General features: G+C 39.2%; 1 protein-coding gene across 1 annotated transcript in view; it reads left to right on the forward strand.

Annotated features, from left to right (window-relative positions):
* The window catches only part of LOC122551062 (protein furry homolog), a 286,326-nt gene that overhangs the window by 70,199 nt on the left and 190,546 nt on the right, over positions 1-25,581 (forward strand). The window contains exons 2-3 of the mRNA XM_043692704.1: positions 2,771-2,970; positions 25,070-25,123. Coding sequence (XP_043548639.1) covers positions 2,771-2,970; positions 25,070-25,123 — 254 coding nt within the window. The remainder of the gene's footprint in view (positions 1-2,770; positions 2,971-25,069; positions 25,124-25,581) is intronic.

Genomic DNA, 25,581 nt, shown 5'->3' on the forward strand with positions numbered 1-25,581 from the left:
ATTAGCGACCATTTTGCTCAGTATCTGTATTCTGGAATGTTAAAAGAAGGAGATAAAAATGTGGTTAATGCTCACATTGTTCATACATTCTATTCTTCTGTCCTGAGAGCATCTGGACAATACGAGAAAATCATTTACAGCATGGATATGGCCAACAACAAATCTACCGCATTGTGGTTAAAATTAAAACATACGGAATTACTAATCTACATAATATGAGCATAACCAATTATTCTGAGCACACAAATATCACTAGTATTTTCACAGTATTGGGGGAGATTGCTGCCTTGAAATAAAAGCCATTGTAAAAAGCATTTTGCTTTAAGTTCCATTGAAATTGATTCCAAATGCAATAATTGGACAAACACAGAGATCCTATTAATTTAGAAGAGTGCATTTGGGTGTCTCTTTAGATATTGCTGTAGCTGGCCATATAGTTTCTGAGGCCAATCTTGCAACATTTTACTAAGCTGTTTGACTCTTGTGTTGGTCTTCTTTCTGACTCAGTTCAAGATTACTGGAATTACAGTGATATCAGACACATGTTGCATATTCATTAGACAGCCGCCAGTCTCTGGCAGGTGAATACGTGGACCAGAGTGAGTTGGTCTGTAAAGATCAGGATCGGGTGACTTGTGGCCAGAACGGGGCAGTCATTGAGTTTTACAATATTGATTGCTCACTTCGTTCTTGCAAGGCGTATGCATTACAAGGCTAAATTTTCAATCATCTGTGGAGGTAGTCTTGTGCATGTGTATACTGAAAGTAATGCAGATCAATCATCTAATACTTTGATCATGCACTGGAATTTATTTTGAAGAGGGAGTGAATCCGACAACATGGTTCCAATCAACTCATTGAGGAACTTGTTAAGAGGCTACAGAAGGACAGAGTCAAATTTTCAAAGCGAAAGCAAACGGAATAGGGCTCTGGTGGAATAGTAGCAGTGTCCAATGTTCCCTCCAAACTGCACATGCACAGTGGCTTAAAGGTTCTGCACATTGGCATCAGCATGCCACCCATAGCATGGCCTTCTAGTTCAGGAAGCCATTATCATGTACAGACCCCAGAGGTTCATAAAGCCAACAAGAAAAGTGGAGGAAACCTGTCTCCAGGATCATTCATTTTTCATTCTTATCTTACCTATCCCATCACCTTCAAGCTTCTACCCATGTCAGCTAATCACTAACAATTAATACTAAACCTAAAAATGAACTTGTACTTCTCCTGCATGAAGGGATTCGTTATATATAAACACCAGCTTGATAGATGTGCCATACTTGTCTGACTCCAGGATCAATCTTTCTGTAGTCCCAAACTACTTGCCCCTGTCATTTTCGAAATAATACCTGCAGTTTACCTCACAGCTGCACACTGGAATGCATTAGCGACCATTTTACTCAGTATCTGTATTCTGGAATATTGAAAGATCAGGAGGTCCATGTTCAAGTCTGACCTGCCTAGGACAAGTATCTGAACATGTATATTTTAAGCTAATCAAACAGAAAGCATCAAGGCTCTTATACCACAGTAGTAGTGTCACTATCTCTCGGCTAGAAATACTGGGTTCAAGTTCCATCTGCTGCATAGCTGTGTCATAATACGTCCGAAAAAGAGACTTTAAAAACATTTTCAGAGTTCTTGTGGTAGTGTCCCTACCCCAAGCCAAAAGATTCAGGTTCGAGTCCCACTTGCCGGGGAGATGGGTCATATTGTGAATGAACTGGTTGATTTTAAAAAAAGCACATTAAGAATGAATGATCTTGGGCACATATGTGTGCCTGACATCTATGCACGATATTGGGAAGGTGGGGGAGGAGAGCTGTTACTATTGATGCTGAAATAGTTTGGACAAAGAAGGATAATCAGATTGAGGTGTTCATGCAATGTCAAGAAGTTACCCATGCTTGAACAGAGTGGATTGATTAATTGAGCTGTGAGCATCTGGGCACTTGTGTGGACCATGAGGCTGCATTCCTGTCTGCTCCATTCCTGCAGGCAGTGGCAAGACCAGTATTGACAGCCATTTGACTTTTAATATCACCCTCCAGAACTATTTCACACCTCCTATCCCTAATTGTATGTTGAACTTGCCCCTGAACCAATTAAGGTTTTCCCTCATAAAATTGCATTCCAGCACTGCTGACTTGGAGGGTCAACGTCCAAAAATGATTTGGCTGTCAGATTCTCAACCGAGGATTGAAAATCCACCCAAAGAAAATCAAAGCCAATATAACTGATGCAATCAATTTTTGTTCACTGGCTACTTTTAGATCACAACAAAAAAACACAAACCATGCGGACCATTTTTCAATTTCCACCTCAGGACAAGAGACCAATGTGTTCTTTTGTGCCAGTGTGCATGAAAACTAAAAAGCAAGGCTGACCCTATTCAACCTTTAGCCTTTTTGAATGTCTTGCAAGTCCTGTGGCTAACATCTCTTCAATGCTGTTTAGCCTGACCAATGATCTTAGCTGAACCTTCCTAGTCTGTGAAGCAAGTAACTCGATGTGGATAAAATGTATGGAAGAGGAATATTTCAAATGCTTCTTTTACTCTTGCACTGAAAGATATCAATGCTCAGGCTTTTAAATATTTCATCAGAAAAGAAAGCTAGAACGGGCAAGGTTTAGATGCAATGGATGATTAACTGCTGCTACCCCATTATATTAATGAAGTGCAATCTTGAAAACATGATTTTTTTTAAAGGTTTGAATGCCAAAGGTGCTGTTCAGACAGTTTAATGAATATTGTGTTTTTCACCCCCAGCTTCTCCAGTTGGCAACGGATACATCAAACCACCAGCAACACCTGCGAGTAGCTTACAAGGTGACAGAGGACCACCAACCATGATGCCCATAAATGTTGACCCCGATATTAAATCAGGCGAATATGTCTTAAAAAGTGTATTTGCCAACTTTACTACTCAAGCTGAAAGAAAGATTCGTATTATTATGGCCGAACCATTGGTAAGCTGGAGAAAGAAAAATAGTCTCTGATCTGTAAAATGTATAAATTCTTGGTAATTTTCTTTCTCAGAGCTAGCTTTTTTTTAAATGCTTTTGGCAATTTCATGTATAAATGTTAATACAGAACTGTTTTAAAAAAAATCCCAGTGTTGTTTCTTGACACTGCTGTCAGATAAAAATTAAGATGCTTTTAAAAGCACAAGGGGATGAAGCATCTTCTTCAGAATATTACTCTCATGAAGCATCTAAGTAGTGAGTCGAGATTTACAATTTTAGCCATCTATCTGACACTTGTGCAAAGTTTGAATGTTGATAGTTTGGATGCATGTTTTATTTCATAGAACTTAGTCTCAGCATTCATTTGAACTCTGAGCTTCTCCATTAAGAAAGGAATATCTCACTGGCAATTGTGAATCTGGCTACAACATGGTTCAATGACTTGCCTTCCAACATGTGATTAAACTGTTCGTATGAAGTAGTTTTTGTTCTCCACTTCTTGAAGTCTCCATCTCTCTCCTTAGAAAAGCTGTGAGAAGTTATCCTCCTCTAGCAAACTGACTCTGCTCACTAGTGGTAGCTATTGCCCTATTTAAAAGTCTCCCCACTCCAATTTCTAACCCACCTGAAGTATGAGTACCTATACTGGACCTTGAGAGTGGAGGGATTGTGAAGATGCCTCTTCAGAAGTACTCCCCACTAGTGATGTCTAACTTTTTAGGTCATCTAATTGTAGGGAAGAACCTGGAGGAGATGGATAGATGTTGATGATGGAAGAGGCTGGACAGTAATAGATAAGAGGCATCAGAGTGCAAGCTGATGCAGTTTGGCTGTGTGCTTATGGATTTCTCAGAGGCTCTTGAAAAGATGCAGATAGTTTGCAGAGTGTCTGTATATGTGTCTAGCCTGAAAATGCTATGCATGGACTCTAATCTAAAGCTCTGGCTTCTCTTGTTATTGCTGCCCAATGACATTGATGATTTTGCTTCTTTCCTTATGGTTGTGCACTCATTACCTTGCAAAGAGAGTTTTGAATCTGCAGATGTGTGAGGCTACTGCTTGTTACGTACATGCCACTTATGTAGCAACATGAGTCTCGCTTAGATCTTCTTGTTCATCATAGATAAACTAGAACTTGACTGGAACTTCAGATGTCTTGTCCTTGCCTCACACTGGCATTGCTTAACTGATGATATCAACAATGCATGGACTTGTGGGTTTTTATGCAGGCCCATAAATCCTTGATTGAGTTGCTGAGTGTGTTTCCCCATGAAAATTACCAATCTTTCAGTGGAAGCATGTCATGAGTTCAAAGAGAGAGAGGTCATGGTCTGTATGGAGTACACTTACCATACCAGGTTGCCTTAACCCTCAGGAAGCCCTGTCAGATCTTCATGCCCCTCATATTGGATATCCAACAATATCTAAGTGGATATTGCTGCCTGATGGATGACTCCAGAAACGTGTCATTTTCCTGGAATTCAGCATCATCGAGATCTGTCTCATAGCTCTATGTGTTAAAAACCTGGAATGCCTCAGCCTCTAATAATACTTTGGTGATTGTGAAGTTCCGCTACCTTATTGATGTAATTATTTTGCTAGATGTGTGCAGTCCCATCACACTCTCCTCCCACCAATGCACAACAGCCCCTGATGTCCTTACATAGTTCTTCAGTTGGCATTGCAGGTGTACGTGTACCATAATACAACAACCTTGGAAGCAGAGGTCAAAACTTTTTTTTTAAAGGATTCTTCTTGAGGGCTTTTTGATTTTTGGGGGACACTTCTTAATTTTGATGTGCTCCTTTTTCACTAACTCATTACCTGATGTAGTCAAATAGTAACATCAACTTGTATATTTGTGTCTATCTACAAGATGCTCTGCAGAAATTCACCAAGGCTCTTTAGACATTGTCTTCCAAACCTATGGCTACTTCCAACTGGAAGGACCAGGGCAGGATGTACTTGGGAACAGCACCACCTGCAAATTCCATTCCTATATTATTGTTCCTTCAGTGTTGCTGGGTCAAAATTCTGGAATTCCCTCCCTTCTGGCATTCTGGGTCTACCTATAATAATGGACTGCAGTAGTTCAGGAAGTGACCTCACACCCACCTTCTGTTGATTGGGAAATTTGAATTCACTTAATAAATCTGAACTAAAAATGCTGGTGCAACCACTGTCAATTGTGATGGAAACATAAAACCCATCTGATTCATTAATGGCATCTAGGCAGAGTAACTAATGAGATAATGTCCTTGAGGCAGGCAATCAGACATAGAACCTGATTCTTTGCAGCTGATTGGGATTGGTTTTTGCTCAACTACAGAGAAAAGAAGGTTTGGTGAGTTTTTGTTAAGTGGTTAAGGTTGTTTTCTTAATATTTAACATGGTACACGTTGCTGACAAAGTTAATAAATTATGTAAAAGGCAGCACAAAGGATCTTCTGGATACCATTGTGTTCCCGGGCAAAAGCATCCACAGTAAATGTTTGAAATTTCAGCAGCTTCAGCTCAGAGTTTGATCTGGTGAATGAATGACAGATGCTGTCTTGCTTCAGAAAGAATGAAGGTTACTTGGATTCTTTCTACTGGAAGACACTTTGGATAGTGTAACCTGATTTGATCAGTGATCAGGGACAAGAGATTGTGACTGTAAGACAGCCACGTAAGGGAACCCAGAGATTGGTAAAGTAGGAGTGCTAGGCTCTGCATGTGTCTAATATTAGTCTTGTTTGAGGTTCTATCAGCATATTTTGGTAAGAGTGGAGACTGTATAGTGGATGTGCAAATTAACAATGGCACAGTAGTACAGGAAGCCATTCAGGTTGGGGGAACAAAAAAGCATAGTTGTAGTAGTAATAGTACAATGAGAGTATTAATAACATTTTCTGCAGCTAAGAATGAGCGTCCATATGGCCGTGTTGCCTGCAAGTACCAAGGTTCAGGACATCTGCATAAGGCTAGAAAGAAACTTGTAGTGTGAGAGGGGAGGATCCAATATTCTTGGTCCACGTAGGAACCAATGACATGGATGGAATTAGAAAGAGATTCCGCACAGAGAGTGAGAGGATCTGGACAGTGCGTTGAAAAGCAAAACCTCAAAAGTTATAACCTCTGGATTATTACCTCAACTGAGTATAACTTGGTGCAGAATACACTTAAACTTAAAGGGGTGAATATGTGGCAAAAAGGCCGGTGTAGCAGAAGTGGGTTGAGACCTAAGGGACCATAGTTCCTGACTGAAATTAAATTCTACCATATTATGGTCACTCTTTCCTCAAAGTACTTTACAGCAAGATTGTTAATTATCCCTTTTACATTGCCCATACAAGATCAAAAATAGTCTGTTCCCCAGTTGGTTCCTCAATGTACTACTGTAGAAAAATCTCCTTGCATGTATTCCAGTAATTCATCCTCCAAAACATTAGTACTAATTAGCTTTAACTAGTCCATAAATAGATTGAAATCCCCATGATTACTGCATTATTCTTATAGTAACCTGTTCAAATAGCATCCATTTCCCTCAAAGCTTTTCTCTTGCACCTTTTCAATAAATGCTGGCTAATTTTAAGTGATGTCAAAAAAGCTGAATTTCTGCATTACCAGTGTCACCTATGCATCATTTATTGTGCAAAATTTAATTTCTGCATTCTAATTCCTTTACTTATGTATTTTCCTTCGAATAACTGGCCAATTTAATTTCCTCTTCCTATTTCAATTGCTCTTCTTACCTGTTATTCCTTTGATATGTTTTTCTTTATTTGTATATTGACTTCATCTACTTTTACATTCCTTACTTTCTCTTTGATGTAGTTTTCCCATGTATTATTTCCTAGAGTAGAGTAGCTTTTATTTGTCATTTCTACCTTTTACAACAGATATAGTAAAAAGCAAGACAGTGTTTCTCCAGGACCAAGGTGCTACATGAACAGCACAAACTACACAATCATACAAAAGGTGGCATAAAGTGCATAAGAAGTGCAAAACATGCAAATTACAGTGTAATAAAAGAATGATAATTAATAGACATTGTTATAGCAGCAGTTAGAAGTCGTGCAAAGAATTTTAGATGGAAAACAGTTCGATCATGCAGTGTTAAGGAGACTGATAGCTTGGGGGAAGAAACTGTTGCACAGCCTGGCTGTGAGAGACCAAATGCTCCGATATCTTCTGCCAGATGGCAGGAGGGAGAAGAGTTTGAGTGAGGGGTGTGTGGGGTTTTCCACAGTGCTCTTAGCCTTTTGGATGCAGCGTGTGATGTAAATGTCTTTAATGGAGGAAAGAGAGACCCCGATGATCTTCTCAGCTGTCCTAGTTAAAATGACTCTTCCCACTTTACCTTTTTTTTCTGTCAGTACATTAGTTCCAACACAATGTTAGGCTGTCAGTGAGAAAATATTCACAGCATTATTCATTTTATGTCGGTTGACACACAATAGAGTATCTTAACAAGAAACTTGAAGTTTCATTTTTTTAGGGCAATTTGATTACATTGCTGTATATCCCTGCTCTATAATGAAGTTCCAGTACGTTTTGTTTCATCAAAGAACCTTGTTTAATGCAAATTGGACAAGGAAATTGGCTATCTGCTCATGATCACTAGTTTTTCATTAGCAACAAAGCCTGCCAATAGAAAAATCAACTGCTTTGTGTGAAATAGCACAAGGCTACTTTAAACATAATTTTAAAGCATAGCAGTTATAATTCATCCATCAATCTCTGCTTCATCTGATTTCAAAATGTGGTTAATTAGTCTTGTTTCACAAGAATCACAGTTGTTTCCCATACCAGAGTGAGCAACTCTGTACAATAGTTATGACCCAGTTAAATTGTATTAAAATTTAATTGACTATCACAGTGACTTAAAAGAGATGTTGGCCTAGAAAATTGGTGTGCCTATTTTCTCACTTCTCGGAATGGAATCAAATGAAAAAAGGTTGAGTATCACAGACCATCTGGAGATAACATGAAGGAAATAAAGATTGAAAGATACAAGTTTTTGTCTACACTGAGGGAGCTGAGGGGAAAGTTTGGCTTAGTGGAAAGCCATAAAATGTAAGCAGCAGGTTCAATAGTTTGTGGCAAATACGTTTGTGAGCTTCTTGCATTTATTGTTAGAAATGAGAGTATAGCGGGCAGAGGAGACAGGTTTAAGGAAATGGCTTGTAGGAGTCCAGCTGAGGGTACTAGTAGATCAAATCAGCTGACAAGTGAAGAATAATGAAAGTGAAACCCAAAGACCAAGATAAGTGGGTTTTTAAAAACTGCTCCTTGTGCTTGTCTTTTACTTCCTTCCATTTCCTGTCCAGCCCATAAAGCTTACCTTTGTAATGATTATGAGTCAATTTTTACATTAGTATTTGCCATGTAAAATCACTGTCTAAATATTTGATAATAGCCATGTCCTTCTGAAAATTTAATATTTCCATCATTATTATGGATTATAATGAAGTAGACTCATCATGAAAAATCTTCCTGGGTGGAGGAATTCAACCTGCCTTTTCCAAAGTAACTGATGTGGTTAATTTATAAAATAAGGATTGAAATAAAATTTTAAAAGTTCAGAAAAATAGATATCGTGGACGTTGTAACAAAATCATAATTCTGTTATGGGTCGTCAGCATTACCGCTAAGGCTCATGTCTAAATGCCTCTAACTGAGTGGCTTGCTCAGCCATTTCAGAGGACAATTGAGAATAAATCATACTTTTTTCAAAAATCATTAATTGGATTTGTGCACTGCTGACTAGATCATCACATTGATGTTTCCGTAAAAGTTAGGAATCAACCACATTGCTATAGATCTGGAAGCACATGGAGGCTAGTCCAGGTAGGATGACGGAATTCCTCCTTTTAAGGATATTAGTGAACCACATGGGTTTTACAACAGTTGACAATGATTACTTGGTGGCCATTAGGCAATCTTCTTATTAAATTCAGATTTCAATATCTACCACAAAGGAATTCAAACATTTAAACATTAACCTGGGCTTCCAGTAGATTACTAGTCCTGTGACATTACCATTAAGCTACCATCTTCCCTAAATACAATACTGATGTTCAGGTGTCCCATGTAGACCACATCAGGTGGGGATAGCTGATTTCTTTCCTTACAGGACTGCAGTGAAGAAGATGAGCTTTTATGACAATTTATGGTAGTTTATGGTATCATTACTGACATTATATTTATATTTTTAATTGAATTTAAATTCTGTCAGCGGCAGTAGGATTTGAACCAGTGACCCCAGAGCATTAGTCTGGGCCTCTGGACTACTAGTCTACATAGCTGCATTACTTACTCATTCATTGGGGTATATATGATTATCTGGATGAGATAAAGTGGGTGATATCGGGAAGTTATGTTAAAGATATATTGGAACTAATCACTAGAAAAAAAACTGGTAAATGGGGGAATGGAGAATAATTTTCAGTTTAATGAAGGCAGTAATAAAATCGATCAGAAACTAAAGAAAACAAATTTCCTCTGTGAAAGTTTTTCTTGAAGTCTTACATTGTTTTTGAAAATTTGACAACAGTTAGAGAGGATGTTTAGCCACATCAGTGGATATCAGTTTACAGAAATTCCTGGCATTTAACTTGTGCATCAACAGTAATTAAAATGTAGAAAGCTGTGGTCCATCTTTTTTGTAATTCCATAACATGTTGGACATGAACTGCAGCTGACTAAGAATGGCATATAGGTGAACCCCTAGCTACCATGACATCATTCAGTCCTAGTAACTGAATTGCTGCGCTATTTTCAAACTTTGGCAATTAAACATATTTACTTGTCACTCACCCAGCACCATGTGTTTGGCTACAAGGGGGACTCAGCACTCGCATTCTTGAAAGGACTAGATAACAGTTTCTGGTGGATATGCTTTTGACATATTTCTCCTTCAGAGTTTGTGGAAGCTGTACTGTTACATTTCTCTGAAAAGGACTCTTGATCTTTCAAGAAAGATACCCAATAATTAACTGAAAGAACTATTCTACAAGTTTTTACATTTTTAAATTGAGCATACTTTAATTTGTATGTTATAAACTTACAAGAAGTACTATTAATTCAGTACTATAGTTTAGAACTACATATGCTAATAGTACAGATTTACTTTTGTTTTCCACCCGAGCTTTTCTTTATCTTATTCTTAAAGGTTCATTGGTTTTTCAAGGTCCAACCCAAAGATATACCAGACTCCTTTAGAATTCAATTTAATTTTTTTTTAGTATTTTAGCTATTCCCTGAGATGTGAACTCTTGGAGGAATCCTTCCATAACACTCTGTCTTAGCTATCCTTTAATATTTCTTCAAAACCTCACAACTGTGGACTTTCTGCTCAAATTTAAACTTCACTGCATTCTCCAAATTGCTTGTTTTTTGTTCTGAGGGTTACTCTATATGTCTTCCTCTGATTCTAAGCTAAACAATTCTTCTAGTCTCTTTCTTGTAAGGTATTCCGTCACCAAACTGAGCATGAGCTTCCATCTGCTTTGTATGCATTAAACAATAAAGTTAATGTTTTCATTGTTTAAGGTGCAGGCCTAACTAACATTTCTTTCTTACCTTTTGGCTATCTGTTTCTAAAACTGAACGGCTAACTGCTTGCTCTTATGAGCCAGCACACATCCACATTCTACACAGAAGTCGGTTCCCTGCAACCTATCTCCATGGCAATGTGGCAGTCTTCCAAACAGGAATGCAAATTAATTTTACCCAACTATTTCATCTTCAAAAACAACCCTTTGATTCTGTTGAAGAGTGTGGTGCTGGAAAAACACAGCTGGTCAGGCAGCATCCAAGGAGCAGGAGAATCAATGTTTTGGGCATAAGTCCTTCATCAGGATGCTGCCTGACCAGTTGTGCTTTTCCATCACCACACTCCTCAATTCTGATCTCCAGCATCTGCGGTCTTCACTTTCTCCTTTGATTCTGTGATTCATATAAATAATTTGTATCTCAAATGGAGTTCACAGCCATATCTGTCAACAACTACCTTGTTGACAACTGGCTTGTAACTCATTTTCTTCTGAGAAATTCATAAATAATTCAAATGTTTTAATTCAAGTGTAGACTTTCTAGCGCCATTAATCTTAGAAATGGCTAATCCATTATGTAGTGTTTTCACACTATTAACTCTGAGCTTTTAAGGTAAACGCTACTTTTGAGATGTAATTACCTCAAGCTTGTTTGATTTGTATTCACTTTAAAGTTGTTTATCAGCACCTAACCAGGTTTTTCTATTTATCTTTCATTTAACACTTATGACTATCTGGTTCATAATTCATATGTTTTAAAGTATTACTTTAGTTTTAGAAATTGAAGTGTTAAATATGAGATACAAGAGTACATTTGCTTAGGAAATTGGGTTGCACCACTATATCTAATATACTAACATATACCATCTAAACAGGCTTAGTTTAATTACATGTAAAAGATAACTTGTACTTAGTCAGTAGGGTCAAAGTTGATATTCAAGAATGTAACCATTGGATGACCATTCATTGCACTTCTGGTAGAGCCAGAGTTCTGCATTTATCTCAACAAAATATTTAAATTATTCATTTGGAATTGAGATGAAAAGAAGCTGGGAGCAGTTTGTAAACATGGGGATTCCTTAATAGGACCCAAGAAGTCTGCAGAGAAGGCAATTGGATCCAACAGAGAAACAGATTATTAATTTACGTTTCAGGGCTGAATCTTGCATTTTGTTGGCTAAGTCTGAGTTGTGTTGAGTTTTTTTTTTTGGAGGGGTTTTCACCACGGGGCCAGGAATGTTTTCTCAGTGTCTTACCAAACTGGCATCATTATCTATCCACGCTGCCCCTATGGCATCAATCACCTCTGTTTCCAGCCCCACCTTACCAAAACAACCTGCTACTCAATGGATACACTGAATTCACTGGCATCTCTTATCCAAAAGCGAATGGAAACATACGCATAAATCTTGTGTCTTGGAGAAGACTGGAATACTGAGGAGAATTGAACTAAATTCCAGAGAGCCAAAACATACTTCTGGTTTTGCCCCTGAATAGGAGAACTTACATTCAAGGTTCATCTGATTAGAGACAAGGAGAACCGAGATTCTATTATAACTAGTTACAAACTATAGTTTTGTTAGTTCTGCTTGTTTTGTTTAATTGTGACACAGTTTTGTTATTTAATCACTGAACATTTGGATGTCACTTAAATGTTGATGGCCACTGATACAATTGTGATGTACATTAATCTGTGAGTCAAAAGTCATACTTCTACAATTGAATGGTACACCAGCAAAACACATGAATTATAGAATTGAATTGTAGTGATTGAAACCAGGAGGATCTTATTGACTGTGAGATCCTTGATTGGGCTTGTTACCCTGATCCAATCAGGGAGCCATGGATAACAGATATAAACAAGGGATTTATTTCCCCCTCGAACTCTATTTTGATTTAATCCCTGCCCTCCCCTTCACTGTTTGATCACAGAGCATTGCCCTTTGATGTTTGTCACTGGCCACCCGGGTGTTTTCCTATCTTCCTGGTGGTGGAAATTGAATAAAGATTGGTGCACTTTGTGTCTTTCACGGTGTCTCACACCTGCACACACACACCATGGGTGCTGGGGGAAAAAATAAGCACTACCGAGGTTAGGCGGTAGTGTGGGGGTTAATTTAAAAAAAAACAAAAAGAGGATAAACAAGGGATTTATTTCCCCCTCGAACTCTATTTTGATTTAATCCCTGCCCTCCCCTTCACTGTTTGATCACACAGCATTGCCCTTTTTTGTGAAGGGCACTGCTTGTCACTGGCCACTCGGGTGTTTTCCTATCTTCCTGGTGGTGGAAATTGAATAAAGGTTCGTGCACTTTGTGTCTCTCAGTGTGTCTCACACGTATACACACACACCATGGGTGCTGGGGATAAAATAAGCACTACCGCGGTTAGGCGGTAGTGTGGGGGGTAAAAATAAAGAGAGAAAAAAAACCCAAAAAAACCAGGAGATTGTAAAAAAAAATAATAAACAAGGGATTTATTTCCCCCTCCAACTCTATTTTGATTTAATCCCTGCCCTTCACTGTTTGATCACATAGCATTGTCCTTTTTTGCGAAGGGCACTGCTTGTCACTGGCCACTCGGGTGTTTTTCTATCTTCCTGGTGGTGGAAATTGAATAAAGGTTCGTGCACTTTGTGTCTCACACCTGCACACACACACCATGAGTGCTGGGGAAAAAATAAGCACTACCGTAGTTAGGCAGTAGTGTGGGGGTAAAAAAAACAAATAATAAGCAAAAAAAAAAAAAATAAACAAGGGATTTATTGACCCCTCCAACTCTATTTTGATTTAATCCCTGCCCTCCCTTTCACTGTTTGATCACACAGCATTGCCCTTTGATGTGAAGGGCACTGCTTATCACAGGCCACTCGGGTGTTTCCTTTCTTCCTGGTGGTGGAAACTGAATAAAGAATCGTGCACCTTGTGTAAAGAAAAATAAAAATAAACAAGGGATTCAGATAGTTTGCTGACTTCAAGGACTGACTCTCAGCTGGCTGGCCACAGCCAGTGTACTGTACATATATAAACAAAGGGTGACTTGGTGATGGGATCCCAGCGTCTGTGCAATTATTTCCACAATTATTTGCAGCATTGTGTTGTTTTTCTTGAGAGTAGCTGTAGGAGGGTACAGATTTTACTACCAGAGGCTTACACATTGTGATTGTAGTACTTCTACATCTACATTGTGACCATGAGATACAGCTAAGGTTGCAGAGAGGGAAAGTTCTGCATAGATGGAAGAAGGGAGCTTGACAAAGAATCCCATTAATGGTTTTTGGGAAGAACATTTCTGTCTATGCCTGGTCTAGGAACAATGTCTGAGGAAATTCACAGTCAACAGGAAGATGGCCATTGAACTATTTCACCATGTGTTACCTGGAAATTCACATCGTGGCAGTGTCAGCCCTGCTGTCATAACCATCAGGTGGTTGTGCCTTAAGTGTTTGTGTAGTTATACTCTTCTAAGCAGAGTAGGGAAGTCACACTGCAGGTATACAAGGTGCTGGTTAGACAATATCTGGAATACTGTGAACAGTTTTAATCCCTTTATTTAAGGAAAGATATGACTTCATTGGAGACAACTCGGAGACGGTTCAACAGCTTGATCCCTGATTAAGAGGGATTGTCTCATGAAGAAAAGTTAGGAGGTTTGGATTCTACTCATTGGACTTTAAAAGGGTGAGACGTAATCTCAGTGTGAAACGTTTAGGATTCTTAAGGACCTTGACAGGGTAAGTGCTGAAGGAACGTTTCTCCTCATGGGAGAGTCTAAGACCAGAGGGCATAGTCTCAGAATTAAGGGGCACCAGTTTAAAACTGATGTGAGAAGGCATTTCATCTCTGATGGTTGAGAGTCTTTGGAACTCATTGCCCCTGCTGAGATAGAAAAGTTTTAATCAGTGTGGAAATTAAGGGTTTCAGGAAAAGGGCAGGAAAATGGACATAAGGAATGTTCCCATGATCCTATTGAATGACGGAGCAGGCTGAAAGGATCTAACAGCCTGCTTCTCAAATTTATTATATTCTTATGGAAATTATCTCCTTTTTTTTCAGTATGCTATTCATTGAACATATGGAAGTTCACAGAGGCTACCTACAGCAGAGGTGTACAGTGAAACCTCCTTGATTAGGAGGGGGATGTAGCATGAAAGGACCATGGCTTCTCCAGCATTGTAGAATTCCCAACGATGCGAGCTGATATTGATTGCACATGTGGTTCAGCAGCCCCACCCCCTCCCCCAGGCAACAAGAAGAGGTACAGGAATCCCAATATGCAATTGGTCTGTCACTATGCCATGAATACCCCCAAATGCTTATCAGTAGAAAACTACTCACTTTCACTTGTAGAGACTGTAGGTAGCCTTGCAGAACACCACTGAGGAGCTGTTCCGGTTTGGGCTGCTGTAATCTGGGCACTGACAAAGGTGTGTTAGTGATAGAAGGAATGCTGTCATCTTGAGAGAGAGCATCAACAGTGCCATTGCCACTTCCAGAGGATGGAACTTGCTCAGTTTTAGTCATTGTTAGAGGACAGATTGCTGGACTGCAGTCAGAGCCTGCACTGTCTGTGAGCACTGAGATCTGGTCATTGCAATAGTCAGAGCCTGATTGCAATAAGCCCTTATCAGGAGATTCTGTGGCAGTACTGAAATGCTAAATGGTTTTCCTCTTGTGCTGAATAGGAAGGTGAGCTCCAGTCACTCCATCAGCATTAAGTCTGTTATGCTGTCATGGAATTGGCTACCTCTTCCATCGTGAAAAAGATAGATTCCAAGTTGTAGAGCCATGGCAGAATCTGATTTCTCCATGCTTCGTGACAGTGACAGGTGATTTTCTGGTAGACATGGCTACATACTAAACATCTAAGTGTATTTGTTCATTGGCTTTTTCTCATTCAACTCTTTAGTAAGCCCTCTCTAGCAGTACAGATCTGCAACCTCCCTTCTAGTAATCTGTCATATAAGCTATTCTTTCCAGCTGACTCAACTGCCATCCACAGATGCCCAGTTACTCACTACCTGCTAATTCTGATTCCATAGTAGCCTCTTAGGTGAATTCTATGCTAATGTTATGGACTAGGCCAGACCACTCAAAATGTTCTTAAGCAGGCAGCCCAGTCCATAACTTTGAAATTTGTTTCAGTAAGTGTATGTTGAGGTTACAGGTTAAGTTAGCAAGGTTGACTACCAGGTTTAAAACAGACAAAAAATTTATTCACAAAATTACACAATGAAACATGAAGAACAGAATAAAGAATCCCTACAAACTCAGTCTATCCAAACTAGACTTAAGTATGCCGTTCTGAATATACACAACAGTCCCAATAAGCAAACCCCCTTTAAAACACAGTACAAAAAAGGGTCAGATGCTTACAGGTTGAAGTTAGAAGGGCAGATGAGAGAGTTTCCACTCAGCTCACTGTTGAACTCCCAACCAGTTCTGGACTAAACTAAACCACTCAGTTAGAGAGCTGACCACTCTCCTTTCATTCTACAGGTCACTTCTAAAACATGACCACTTTGGCCTGAAGTCTCATCTGTTTACATATAAACAAAAGGCCTCTCAAAGTCCTTTCCATCTCTGTATCTAACCAGTCTGATCGGAGCCCAGCCTGGTTTATTACCCCTCTGAAAAAAATCAAGGTCAGAGTATCCTTGAGCCAAAGAACAGCTTTTAGGAAAAGAAAGTACTAGCTTTGTGACACTAGTATCTGAATGGGTGGCTGCTATTGTAGATTAAGTGATGTCACTTGTTCATCACTGTTGAGGTTGCCCTCTTGGGAGTGTTGTGCCTTGCCAGGACAGTGTTCCTAAGTTTCTGAAAGCAAAAAGGTCAGAGGGACAAGTCTGAAGTGAAGGAGAGGAGGAAAAGGAGTGCCATACTCTCGCAGTTTACTTTTGAGGATGAGTGAGAGGAATGAGTTGAGCACTGGCATAAAGCAGTAACTTATTGTCATCCTCAATGATCTTGTGATGTCAGATGCCATGGACATTGTTGCATCAGACCCCATGGCTTGCAGCTCCATCTCTCCTACCACGATCAGTACAAGGAGTCTGCCGGTCCTCCATCCTGTTATCTTGTCCTGTAAGACAGAGGATAAGATGTTTACACAATGTTTTGAGTGGTGTGCCTGTCAGAGCAGAATTTTTACAAATTATGTCACAAGATGAAACCATTGCTTACAAGGCCAATATTTATTGCTGATTCCTAACTCTCCTTGAGCAGGTGGGGGTGAGTCACCTACCTGGTGGTATGCAGAAATAGCAAGAAATAGAGATGAGATTGGCAACATCAGAATGTGTGAATAAGTAGGGTAAAATATGCAAATGTTTGTTGGGAGTCCTGAATGTTGGTGGGTCAGTGTAGTAATTAGTGTGAGAAGTTGGTGATTTGGTCAGTGTGACACTTAATGTGTAGGTCCATTTACTAATATTCACCACATATGTGATGTAATTAAACTTCATAGAAAGATAGAAACATAGAAAACAAGAGCACAGGTATGCCATTTGGCCTTTGGAGCCTCTTCCACCATTCAGTATGATCATGTTGATCATCTAACTCAGTACCCTGTTCCTGCTTTCCCCCCCCCATAACCATTGACCCCTTTAGCCTTAAGAGCTATATTTAACTCTCTGAAAACATTCATTGTTTTGACATCAACCACTTTTTTTGTAGAGAAATCCACAGGCTCACCACTCTTAGTGAAGAAATTTCTCTTCATGTCAGGTCTAAATAACTCAGCCTGTCAATGTAGCGCCTGGTTTTGAATTCCCTGTCATTAGGAACATCCTTCCTACAGTTACCCTGTCTAATTATTTTAGAATTTTGTAGATTTCTGTAAGACCATCCCTCATTCTTCTAAACTCCAGTGAAAATAGTCTTTTGCAATGCTACCAGATTCCAAAAACCAGACTCTAGGAATTTCCCCCTTGTACCAGCTTCCATTCTCTCCTGCCTTGCAGGTATCCTGGACCCCTGCCAAATCATGACCTCTTTTTCTGTTTTCCTCCATCATTAGTGTTTCCAGCACCACATCTGTTAACCAAAATCCCATCTTGGTCTGGTGCTCCATGTGTTTAATCTTCAACAATCTTCTGATACTTAGTACAGTTCTCTTTTAGAGGCACAAACTGCCTTTTAGCTCTTAAGGTTAGCTAAACCATTTGCTATCCTGCATACTCTTTTATGTCCCTTTATTGATCATGTGGGCAGACATCAGATTGCACTGTGCTGCATAAAATTTGCATATCATCTAACTCCAGGGCACAATTTACGATTCTGCACCTAAAGGTGCAGACTAATTTCTTGAAAATAACTTGAGATTCAAATAATAATGCTTTATTACACTCTTCTCTGGCATTGGTTGAATTTTAATAAGTACAGTTTTCTACTTTTTTGAGGTAGACAGCACTTACGAATAGCAATGTCTGTGATGTCAATTGGATTACAATTTATTACTATTTAGCACTCAGCTCTGAACAGTTTTTAGTTTTGCTAAACCAGCTAAAACAATTTTTGTTCTGGAAATTGAAAACATTGTTGTATGACAACCCCAAACGTTTTCCTTTTTTCCTGTTCTATATAATGGTTACATAGGACATATTTAATAAAATGCAATTAGTTCCAGCATAACATGACTCCAACAAGTTACATTCACTATCTTAACAACAAGTTAATTTAGAACAGCATAAATTGATACCAATTTGAATTTTACAAATTCACCTTCTGGTACATGAAGTTCCACAGTAGAAATACAAATTTAGGAAAATTCATATACAGTATCATTGAGAGATTGTTCTCATCAAATATCAGGGGAGTAAAAGTAATCATTGTAAATTATTAAAATGGAGTTTGGAAATCAGCATCCAATTTGGAAAAGAAAATTGGATAAATTGTAATGATAGTTACCATTTAACTGTTGCTAGTTTTATGCTTAGATCTGTTGAGACATAGAAAATAAGAGCAGCAATAGGCTATTTGGCCCTTTTGAGTCTGTTCTGTCATTCATTACGATCATGGCTGATCATTCAACTGTTTCTGCTTTTCCCCCTTATCCTTTGATCCCTTTAACCACAAGTGCTCTACCCAACTCCTCCTTGAAATCATAGAATGCTTTGGCTGCAACTGCTCTGTGGTAGCGAATTCCACAGTCTCATTACTCTCCAGGTAAAGGAATTCCTCCTCATCTTGTGTCCTTAGACTGTGACCCCAGTTCTGACTCCGCTGCCATCGAGAACATTGTTCCTGCATCTATCCTGTCTAGTCCTGTTAGAACTTTATAGGTTTCTATGAGATCCTCTCTCCCCTCATTCTTCTGAACGCAAGCAAATACAATCCTAGTAAACTTAATCTCTCCTCATATGTCAGTCCCACTCTCCCAGGAATCTGTCTGGTACTACTGAAGACCAGTGTCACATCGACATAGAATTTTTTTATGGCTCTGCATTGTGATCTCTCGTGATTTGAACATTATTGGGAAATCTGAAGTACAATTGTCCTTTGTTAATATCAACAAATGAAATTTTTTTGATAAACATGCAACTTCCCAAAAATGCATCAAATTATTTAACATAAAATGAATATAGGTGTGAAATACTAATCATTATTTGTTTTTCTGCAACTTCTGCAGTTTAAAATGGAACCAAATTGCCAGCTTGTCTAAGTTTTGAGAATATTTATGAAGAAAATCTGTATCCTCTCTGTCAATGGACCACAAAAAGTCAAGCATGCGAGTTTGATGGTTTTGAGGAGTAGTCAATATATTTGAGTATAAATGCCAATTACAGTTGCACAGAATGATTATTAACTGCTTGATTGTCTAGTTGTTAATCTTCAGTCTGATTGCAAATTGTTACTTCTTGGTTCATTTCTTGACCAATAAATGTTTATTAATTTACAATTTCACTATAAAAGGGTTGCGGCGCAATCATTCCTTGAAGTGGTTTATTCAAACACTTTTGCATGTGGTAATTTGTGTGAATCAAAAGTTGCACTTGCGGTTCGAAGACAGCTGTGTTATTTTGGAAACATTTGGATGTAATGTCAGAAGGATGTGATCGTTGGTATTTGTGTGTACAGTTCTAAAACAAAATCATGTTCTGTGTTTGAACATTAATACTAGACTTCCCTTGGTTTCACAAATATGAGGTTATGGTTAATCTTCATTTCCGCGTGGTTGTTCTTACTGAGTTTTTTTTATTATCCAACAAGCTACTTTTGATATAGATTATTTAACAATCAAGCATTAATAGTATAAATTCCTAAAATACAGTCCTTCCCAAGGTTAGACTATTATGTAGCTATTCATGTAAACAACGAGTTGAACTTACCAAAACTTGAAGTGTTTCTCTCTGTGAGCTGTAGCATGTTATCTCACACAGTTCTGTGTTCTGATTGACAGTCATAGTAACTGCATCTACAAGAATTGAGCTGCACAGATTACCTGACCTTTACATCATACCATATCAGCACCCTGTCTGAGGGGGTGGTACCCTTTTCATAAAGCCTAGCTAACATCTTGTTATTGTTAAATGTGGGAAAAACACATATTGGAATGTATTCAAACAGTGGAGAGAGGGTCAATCAGTCAGATTGTGGTGTAAAGTAGCAATACATTTCTGAATGTGAGCATATATATCCGATGAAGTGTCACACATACTATCTGTGTGTCTTCAAAAGCTGTTCTCATTCCATTTAATATAAAGGGCTATTCGTGGCTGGCAGTGATTTTACTGGTGCACAAGTGGGCTTCAAATCTGGTGCCAGTGGTGGAAATTGGGAAGATTCCACAGGATAGTGTGGCTGCGTATGGGCATGCATACTTAATGAAATGAGCAGCACAGGCTACTTTTCATTACATTCTGGCTGAGCGATAGTCATTGTAACTGCACCTAAAAGAATTGAGCTGCACAGATTTACTGTCCTTCACATTGTACCATGTTAGAACCCTATCCAAGGGAGTGCTACTCTTTCCCTAAAGCCCAGCATAGCCTAACATCTTTTATTGTTAAATTGGGAGCTTTAAGGATTGGAACATAGAACAATACAGCAGAACAGTACAGCACAGTACAGACACTTTGGCCCTCAATGTTGTGCCGACCTTTTATCCTACTCTAAGATTAAACTAACCTACACACCCTTCATTGTACTGTCACCCATGTGCCTATCCAAGATTTGCTTAAATGTCCCTAATGTATCTGACTCTACTACCACTGCTGGCAGTGCATTCCACTTACCCACCACTCCGTGTAAAGAATCTACCTTCGACGTGTTCAAATGATGGATAGAGGTTACTGAAGCTATGCGCCCTGAATTCTGAGGAATGCTAACCAAAATGAAGGCCTGGAGGAATAAGCAGCAAGTTGGAGCTGTCAGGTACCTGCTCATACTTCTGTGCTGGGGAATTGTCACCATCTAGTTTCCCCCTCTTCCATGAGAGGATATCATGTGGCTTTTAAATAAGGTAACAATAAGTAGTAATGAGATGTTAATGTATGCAAATGAGTCCCTTGCCACCCACTTAGTGGCTTATCTCACCATTCAAAACTTGGATGGAAAATTGGACTTCTGTTCTTGACAGCAAGAATCATGTTTTCTAAATCTCACAATATTTTCCCAACTGACTTGCCATTGCTGACATGTTCAGAGTCTGGGAGAATTCCACCAAGGAAACCTAGAAAATGGCAATCACAGACAATATTGAAAACACTGGATTGTTTTTGTTGATTTCAAATGTCTCAGTTTTAGCTAATTTGTATGATTCTCATTAGCCCACAAAGGAACATGATTTTAAGGACTGGATTTTGAATGGATGCACATCAATCTGACCCCAAATACTCTGCTCACACTCGATTAGTCCAAAAAATAAGGATACTTGTCCGTAGATTGCTAGGGATGCAGAACACAACCATTTAGACAGTTTCCTACATTTTTCTCGATTTAAGCTGCTGGGTTTAGAAATGTTAATGTCTTACTTAAACAGCAAGAGAAGGAATGTGTGTGCTAGCCTCAAGTGGATTTATGTAATTTTGTTTACTGTAATCACAAATTGATGGTACAATCCTACTATTTTCTGCCAATAAAACATGGTGCGTTTAAAGGATTAGTATAGATTTATTGGGAGAACTTTGACTTATGTGACAGTCGAAGACTGGTGATAAATTGACAGTCTATTCAACATTTGCTTTGATTTTTATTTCCATTGACCACAATCAAAATAATAATTGGGAGAGTGTAAAAGAGGTTACTGATACACTATCTCCTATTTTACAGTATTGCACAAAGTTGACTCTATTATGTTTTCAGGGCAAAAGTCTGAATGTCAAAATAAAGCATCACCAGATTCAAGACATAGGACTGAATTTTGCCAGTTGAGAGAAAGTCTCAATCTTAGTGCTGGGGTCAAGTGGGAACTACATGTGTATTTAGTGGGACTTCCTGGGAATCTTTCCATTTGCATCAAATGAAAATCTGTTCGGTTGGGGAGCTAGCCAAGAGTAGGTAGTGGACAGGAGAAAGCTCCAGCAAATCGAAGGAGGGTTTTATTGGTCAGAGCGTTGTAGTACTTGATGCATTGTCATAGTCTTTGTTGTATGGCATTCATTATCTTCTAGATGCAGCAAATAACTGTTGACTGGGAGGTGCTGCAAATTTCTTCAGTCAGTCCCTCGAACAAAACTGAGGCATAAAAATTAAGCTATTTCACAATCTTTGCTGACGCAGACAATGGACAGCCACCACAGCTTCAAGTTCTACTCCAACATTCCCATATGTTTGCTGCTATCTTTCTGAATAAGCAGTTTTCTGAAGCACTTGCATTCAGACATCTCCATGAAGCTAATTTTCTGTTGGTAAACCCTGTGACAGTAAAAAAAGTAGTGATGTAGTTCCAAGTCAGGATGGTGAATGACTTTGAGGGAATTTTACAGATTATGGTATTCCCGTGTATCAACTGCCCGAATCCTTTCACATGGTGGAGGTTCCAGGTTTGGAAGGTGCTCTTTAAGGAGCTTTAATGAGTTCCAGCAGTGCATCTTGTAGATGGTAAGAATGGTTTCTACTGTGCATTGACGGCAAAGGAAATTAATATTAAAGATTGTGGATGAGGTGTCAGTCAAGTGGACTGTTTTCTGTTGGATGGTAGCCAACTTCTTAAGTGTTGTAGGATTTAACTCATCCAAGCACATGGAGAGTATTTCCGTATACTCCTGATCTGTGCCTTGTAGCTGATCGATAGGCACTGGGAAAACGGAGAGTTACTTAAGTGTAACACCTAGCCTGTGAATGACTCATGTAAAAGTATTTATAGCTGGCTGTGTTCTGTTTCTGTTCAATGGTAACAACCAGCATGTTGATAATGAGGGATTTAGTGTGGGCAATTGAATGTCAAGGGGAGATGATTAAATTCTTTCCTGTTGGAGATGTTCATTGTCTGGCATTTGCATATTATTAATGTTGCTTGCCGCTTATCAGCCAAAGCTTGGATGTTATAGAGTCATAGAGATGTACAGCATGGAAACAGACCCTTCGGCCCAACCTGTCCATGCCTCTCACCCTAAACCTATGCTCTCTAGTTCTGGACTCCCCGACCCCAGGGAAAAAACTTTGCCTATTTACACTATCCATGCCCCTCATAATTTTGTAAACCTCTATAAGGTCACCCCTCAGCCTCCGACACTCCAGGGAAGACAACAGCCTGTTCAGCCTCTCCCTATAGCTCAAATCCTCCAACCCTGGCAACATCATCCTTGTAAATCTTTTCTGAATCCTTTCAAGTTTCACAACATCTTTCCGATAGGAAGGAGAACAGAATTACATGCAATATTCCAACAGTGGCCTAACCAATGTCCTGTACAGCCGCAACATGACCTCCCAACTCCTGTACTCAATACTCTGACCAATAAAGGAAAGCATACCAAACGCCTTCTTCACTATCCTATCTACCTGCGACTCCACTTTCAAGGAGCTATGAACCTGCACTCCAAGGTCTCTGTTCAGCAACACTCCCTAGGACCTTACCTGTCTTGCTGTGTCTAGGATTTAACTCCTCCATGGACGTAGGACTTAACTCATCCAGGAGTCACAAATAGCACTGAATTTTAAACAATCCTCAGCAAACATCCCCACTTCTGACCTTACAATGGAGGGAAGGTCATTAATGAAACAGCTAAGAATGGTTAGGCCTAGGCCATTACCCTGAGGAACTCCTGCAGAGATGCCATGGGGATGAGATGATTTGCTTTCAACAGCTACAACCGCCTTCCTTTATGTTTGGGATGACTCCAACTAGATTAGATTAGATTACTTACAGTGTGGAAACAGGCCCTTCGGCCCAACAAGTCCACACCTGCACCTCCAAAGCGCAACCCACCCATACCCCTACATTTACCCGTAGTGTTACTTACCTAACACTACGGCCAATTTAGCATGGCCAATTCACCTGACCTGCACATCTTTGGACTGTGGGAGGAAACTGGAGCACCCGGAGGAAACCCACGCAGATACGGGGAGAACGTGCAAACTCCACATAGTCAGTCGCCTGAGGCGGGAATTGAACCCGGGTCTATGGCGCTGTGAGGCAGCAGTGCTAACCACTGTGCCACCGTGCCGCCCACAACTAGTTGAGAGGAAGTCTCATGCCATAACTAGTTGAGAGTTATCGCTCAATTCCAATTGATTCCAGTTTTCCTCGGGTTCTCTGAAGCCATTTATGGTCAAAGGTGCCTTATTGTCAAGGGCAGTTCCTCTTTTGTCTTGTGATCAGCTATTTTATTTACATTTTGACCAAGATTATAATGAGGTCAGGAACTGAAGCCTAGAATCGAGCATCAGTGAACAGATAAGTGCTGAGCAAATGCCACTTCTAGGACTGTTAATAACCCTCTCTGTCATTTTGCTGCTGACAATGATTAATATTGGGACTGGTGAAGCTGTCAAAGCTTTCAAGAAAATGTCCAAAAAATGCATACAGTGCAAAGGATGGTGAGTGGTATGATCTAATATGAATTGGCACTGAGTTGGTAGATTTTAGGACAGAATTTTGGCATGAGACTTCCTGCATGTTGTATTATCCTAAAACTGTCTGAAGTCAGGTGGTTTAATTTAGGGAAATAAGTTCATAGAATACCTCTGAAGAGCAATTGAATTTTATGGTTAGTTATATACCTTTCTGATGATGTCAGATCTGCTTCTGTATTTCACTTGAAACACATCGTCTGTAACATATCAATCAATTACTGCGTCAATGTCTTATAATACATATACCACCACTCCTAGTTTGGCAGAAAGCACCAAACTTTCAACATGATTGAATAATAGCACAAGACCAGCAATTATAAAATAGCAGTAGCAACCAATTTTGCTGCACATTTCAATATATTGCAAAAGCATCACTCTGATCCTTTTAATATCATCATCTATCATTTAAACACTTCGCTGAGAAATCTTAGGAACTGGTAATTGTTTTAAACATTGCTCATGTTGCACATGTTCACAGGTGCACAGGAATAATGTTACCTATCAGAGTTACTCTGATAATGACCTTTGTAACATTTTCTGTTCCAGGAAAAGCCATTGACAAAATCCTTGCAAAGGGGAGAAGACTTGCAGTTTGATCAGGTAAAAAAACAAAATAAATGATGCTTGAGCATTTGTTTTAGTTTAGAAGGCTTTTATTTGAAGAGTATTGATTGAAAAAGAATGCAACAGACAACAGTGCAGGTTTTGCAACCACATTTGAGGTAACCATTATAGTAACATATCTCGCATTTAGTTACCAATAATGCATGTAAAAGTTACAACTTACATTCATTGGATGTTGTGCTTTTAATGTGGAATAATATTTTAAGGTGGTTTGTAGAAATTTGATTATCGACCTGGATATGTACACACAAGTTCCACAAGAAAGATGATGAAAAGTTTAATCAGGGAGAAGGGCTTTAAGGAGAAGTGGAAGATAGAGTGACAAAGAAACTTAGAAAGGAAATTCTGTGCTGGGCTGAAGGGAATGGGAGATGATGAAATAAGGCACATGCAATGGCTGTGATCCGATAAGTTAGTGTCTGCTGGCACCCAGC

This window comes from Chiloscyllium plagiosum, chromosome 6 (genome assembly GCF_004010195.1).
Source record: "Chiloscyllium plagiosum isolate BGI_BamShark_2017 chromosome 6, ASM401019v2, whole genome shotgun sequence".
In the NCBI taxonomy this organism is placed as follows: Eukaryota; Metazoa; Chordata; class Chondrichthyes; order Orectolobiformes; family Hemiscylliidae; genus Chiloscyllium; species Chiloscyllium plagiosum.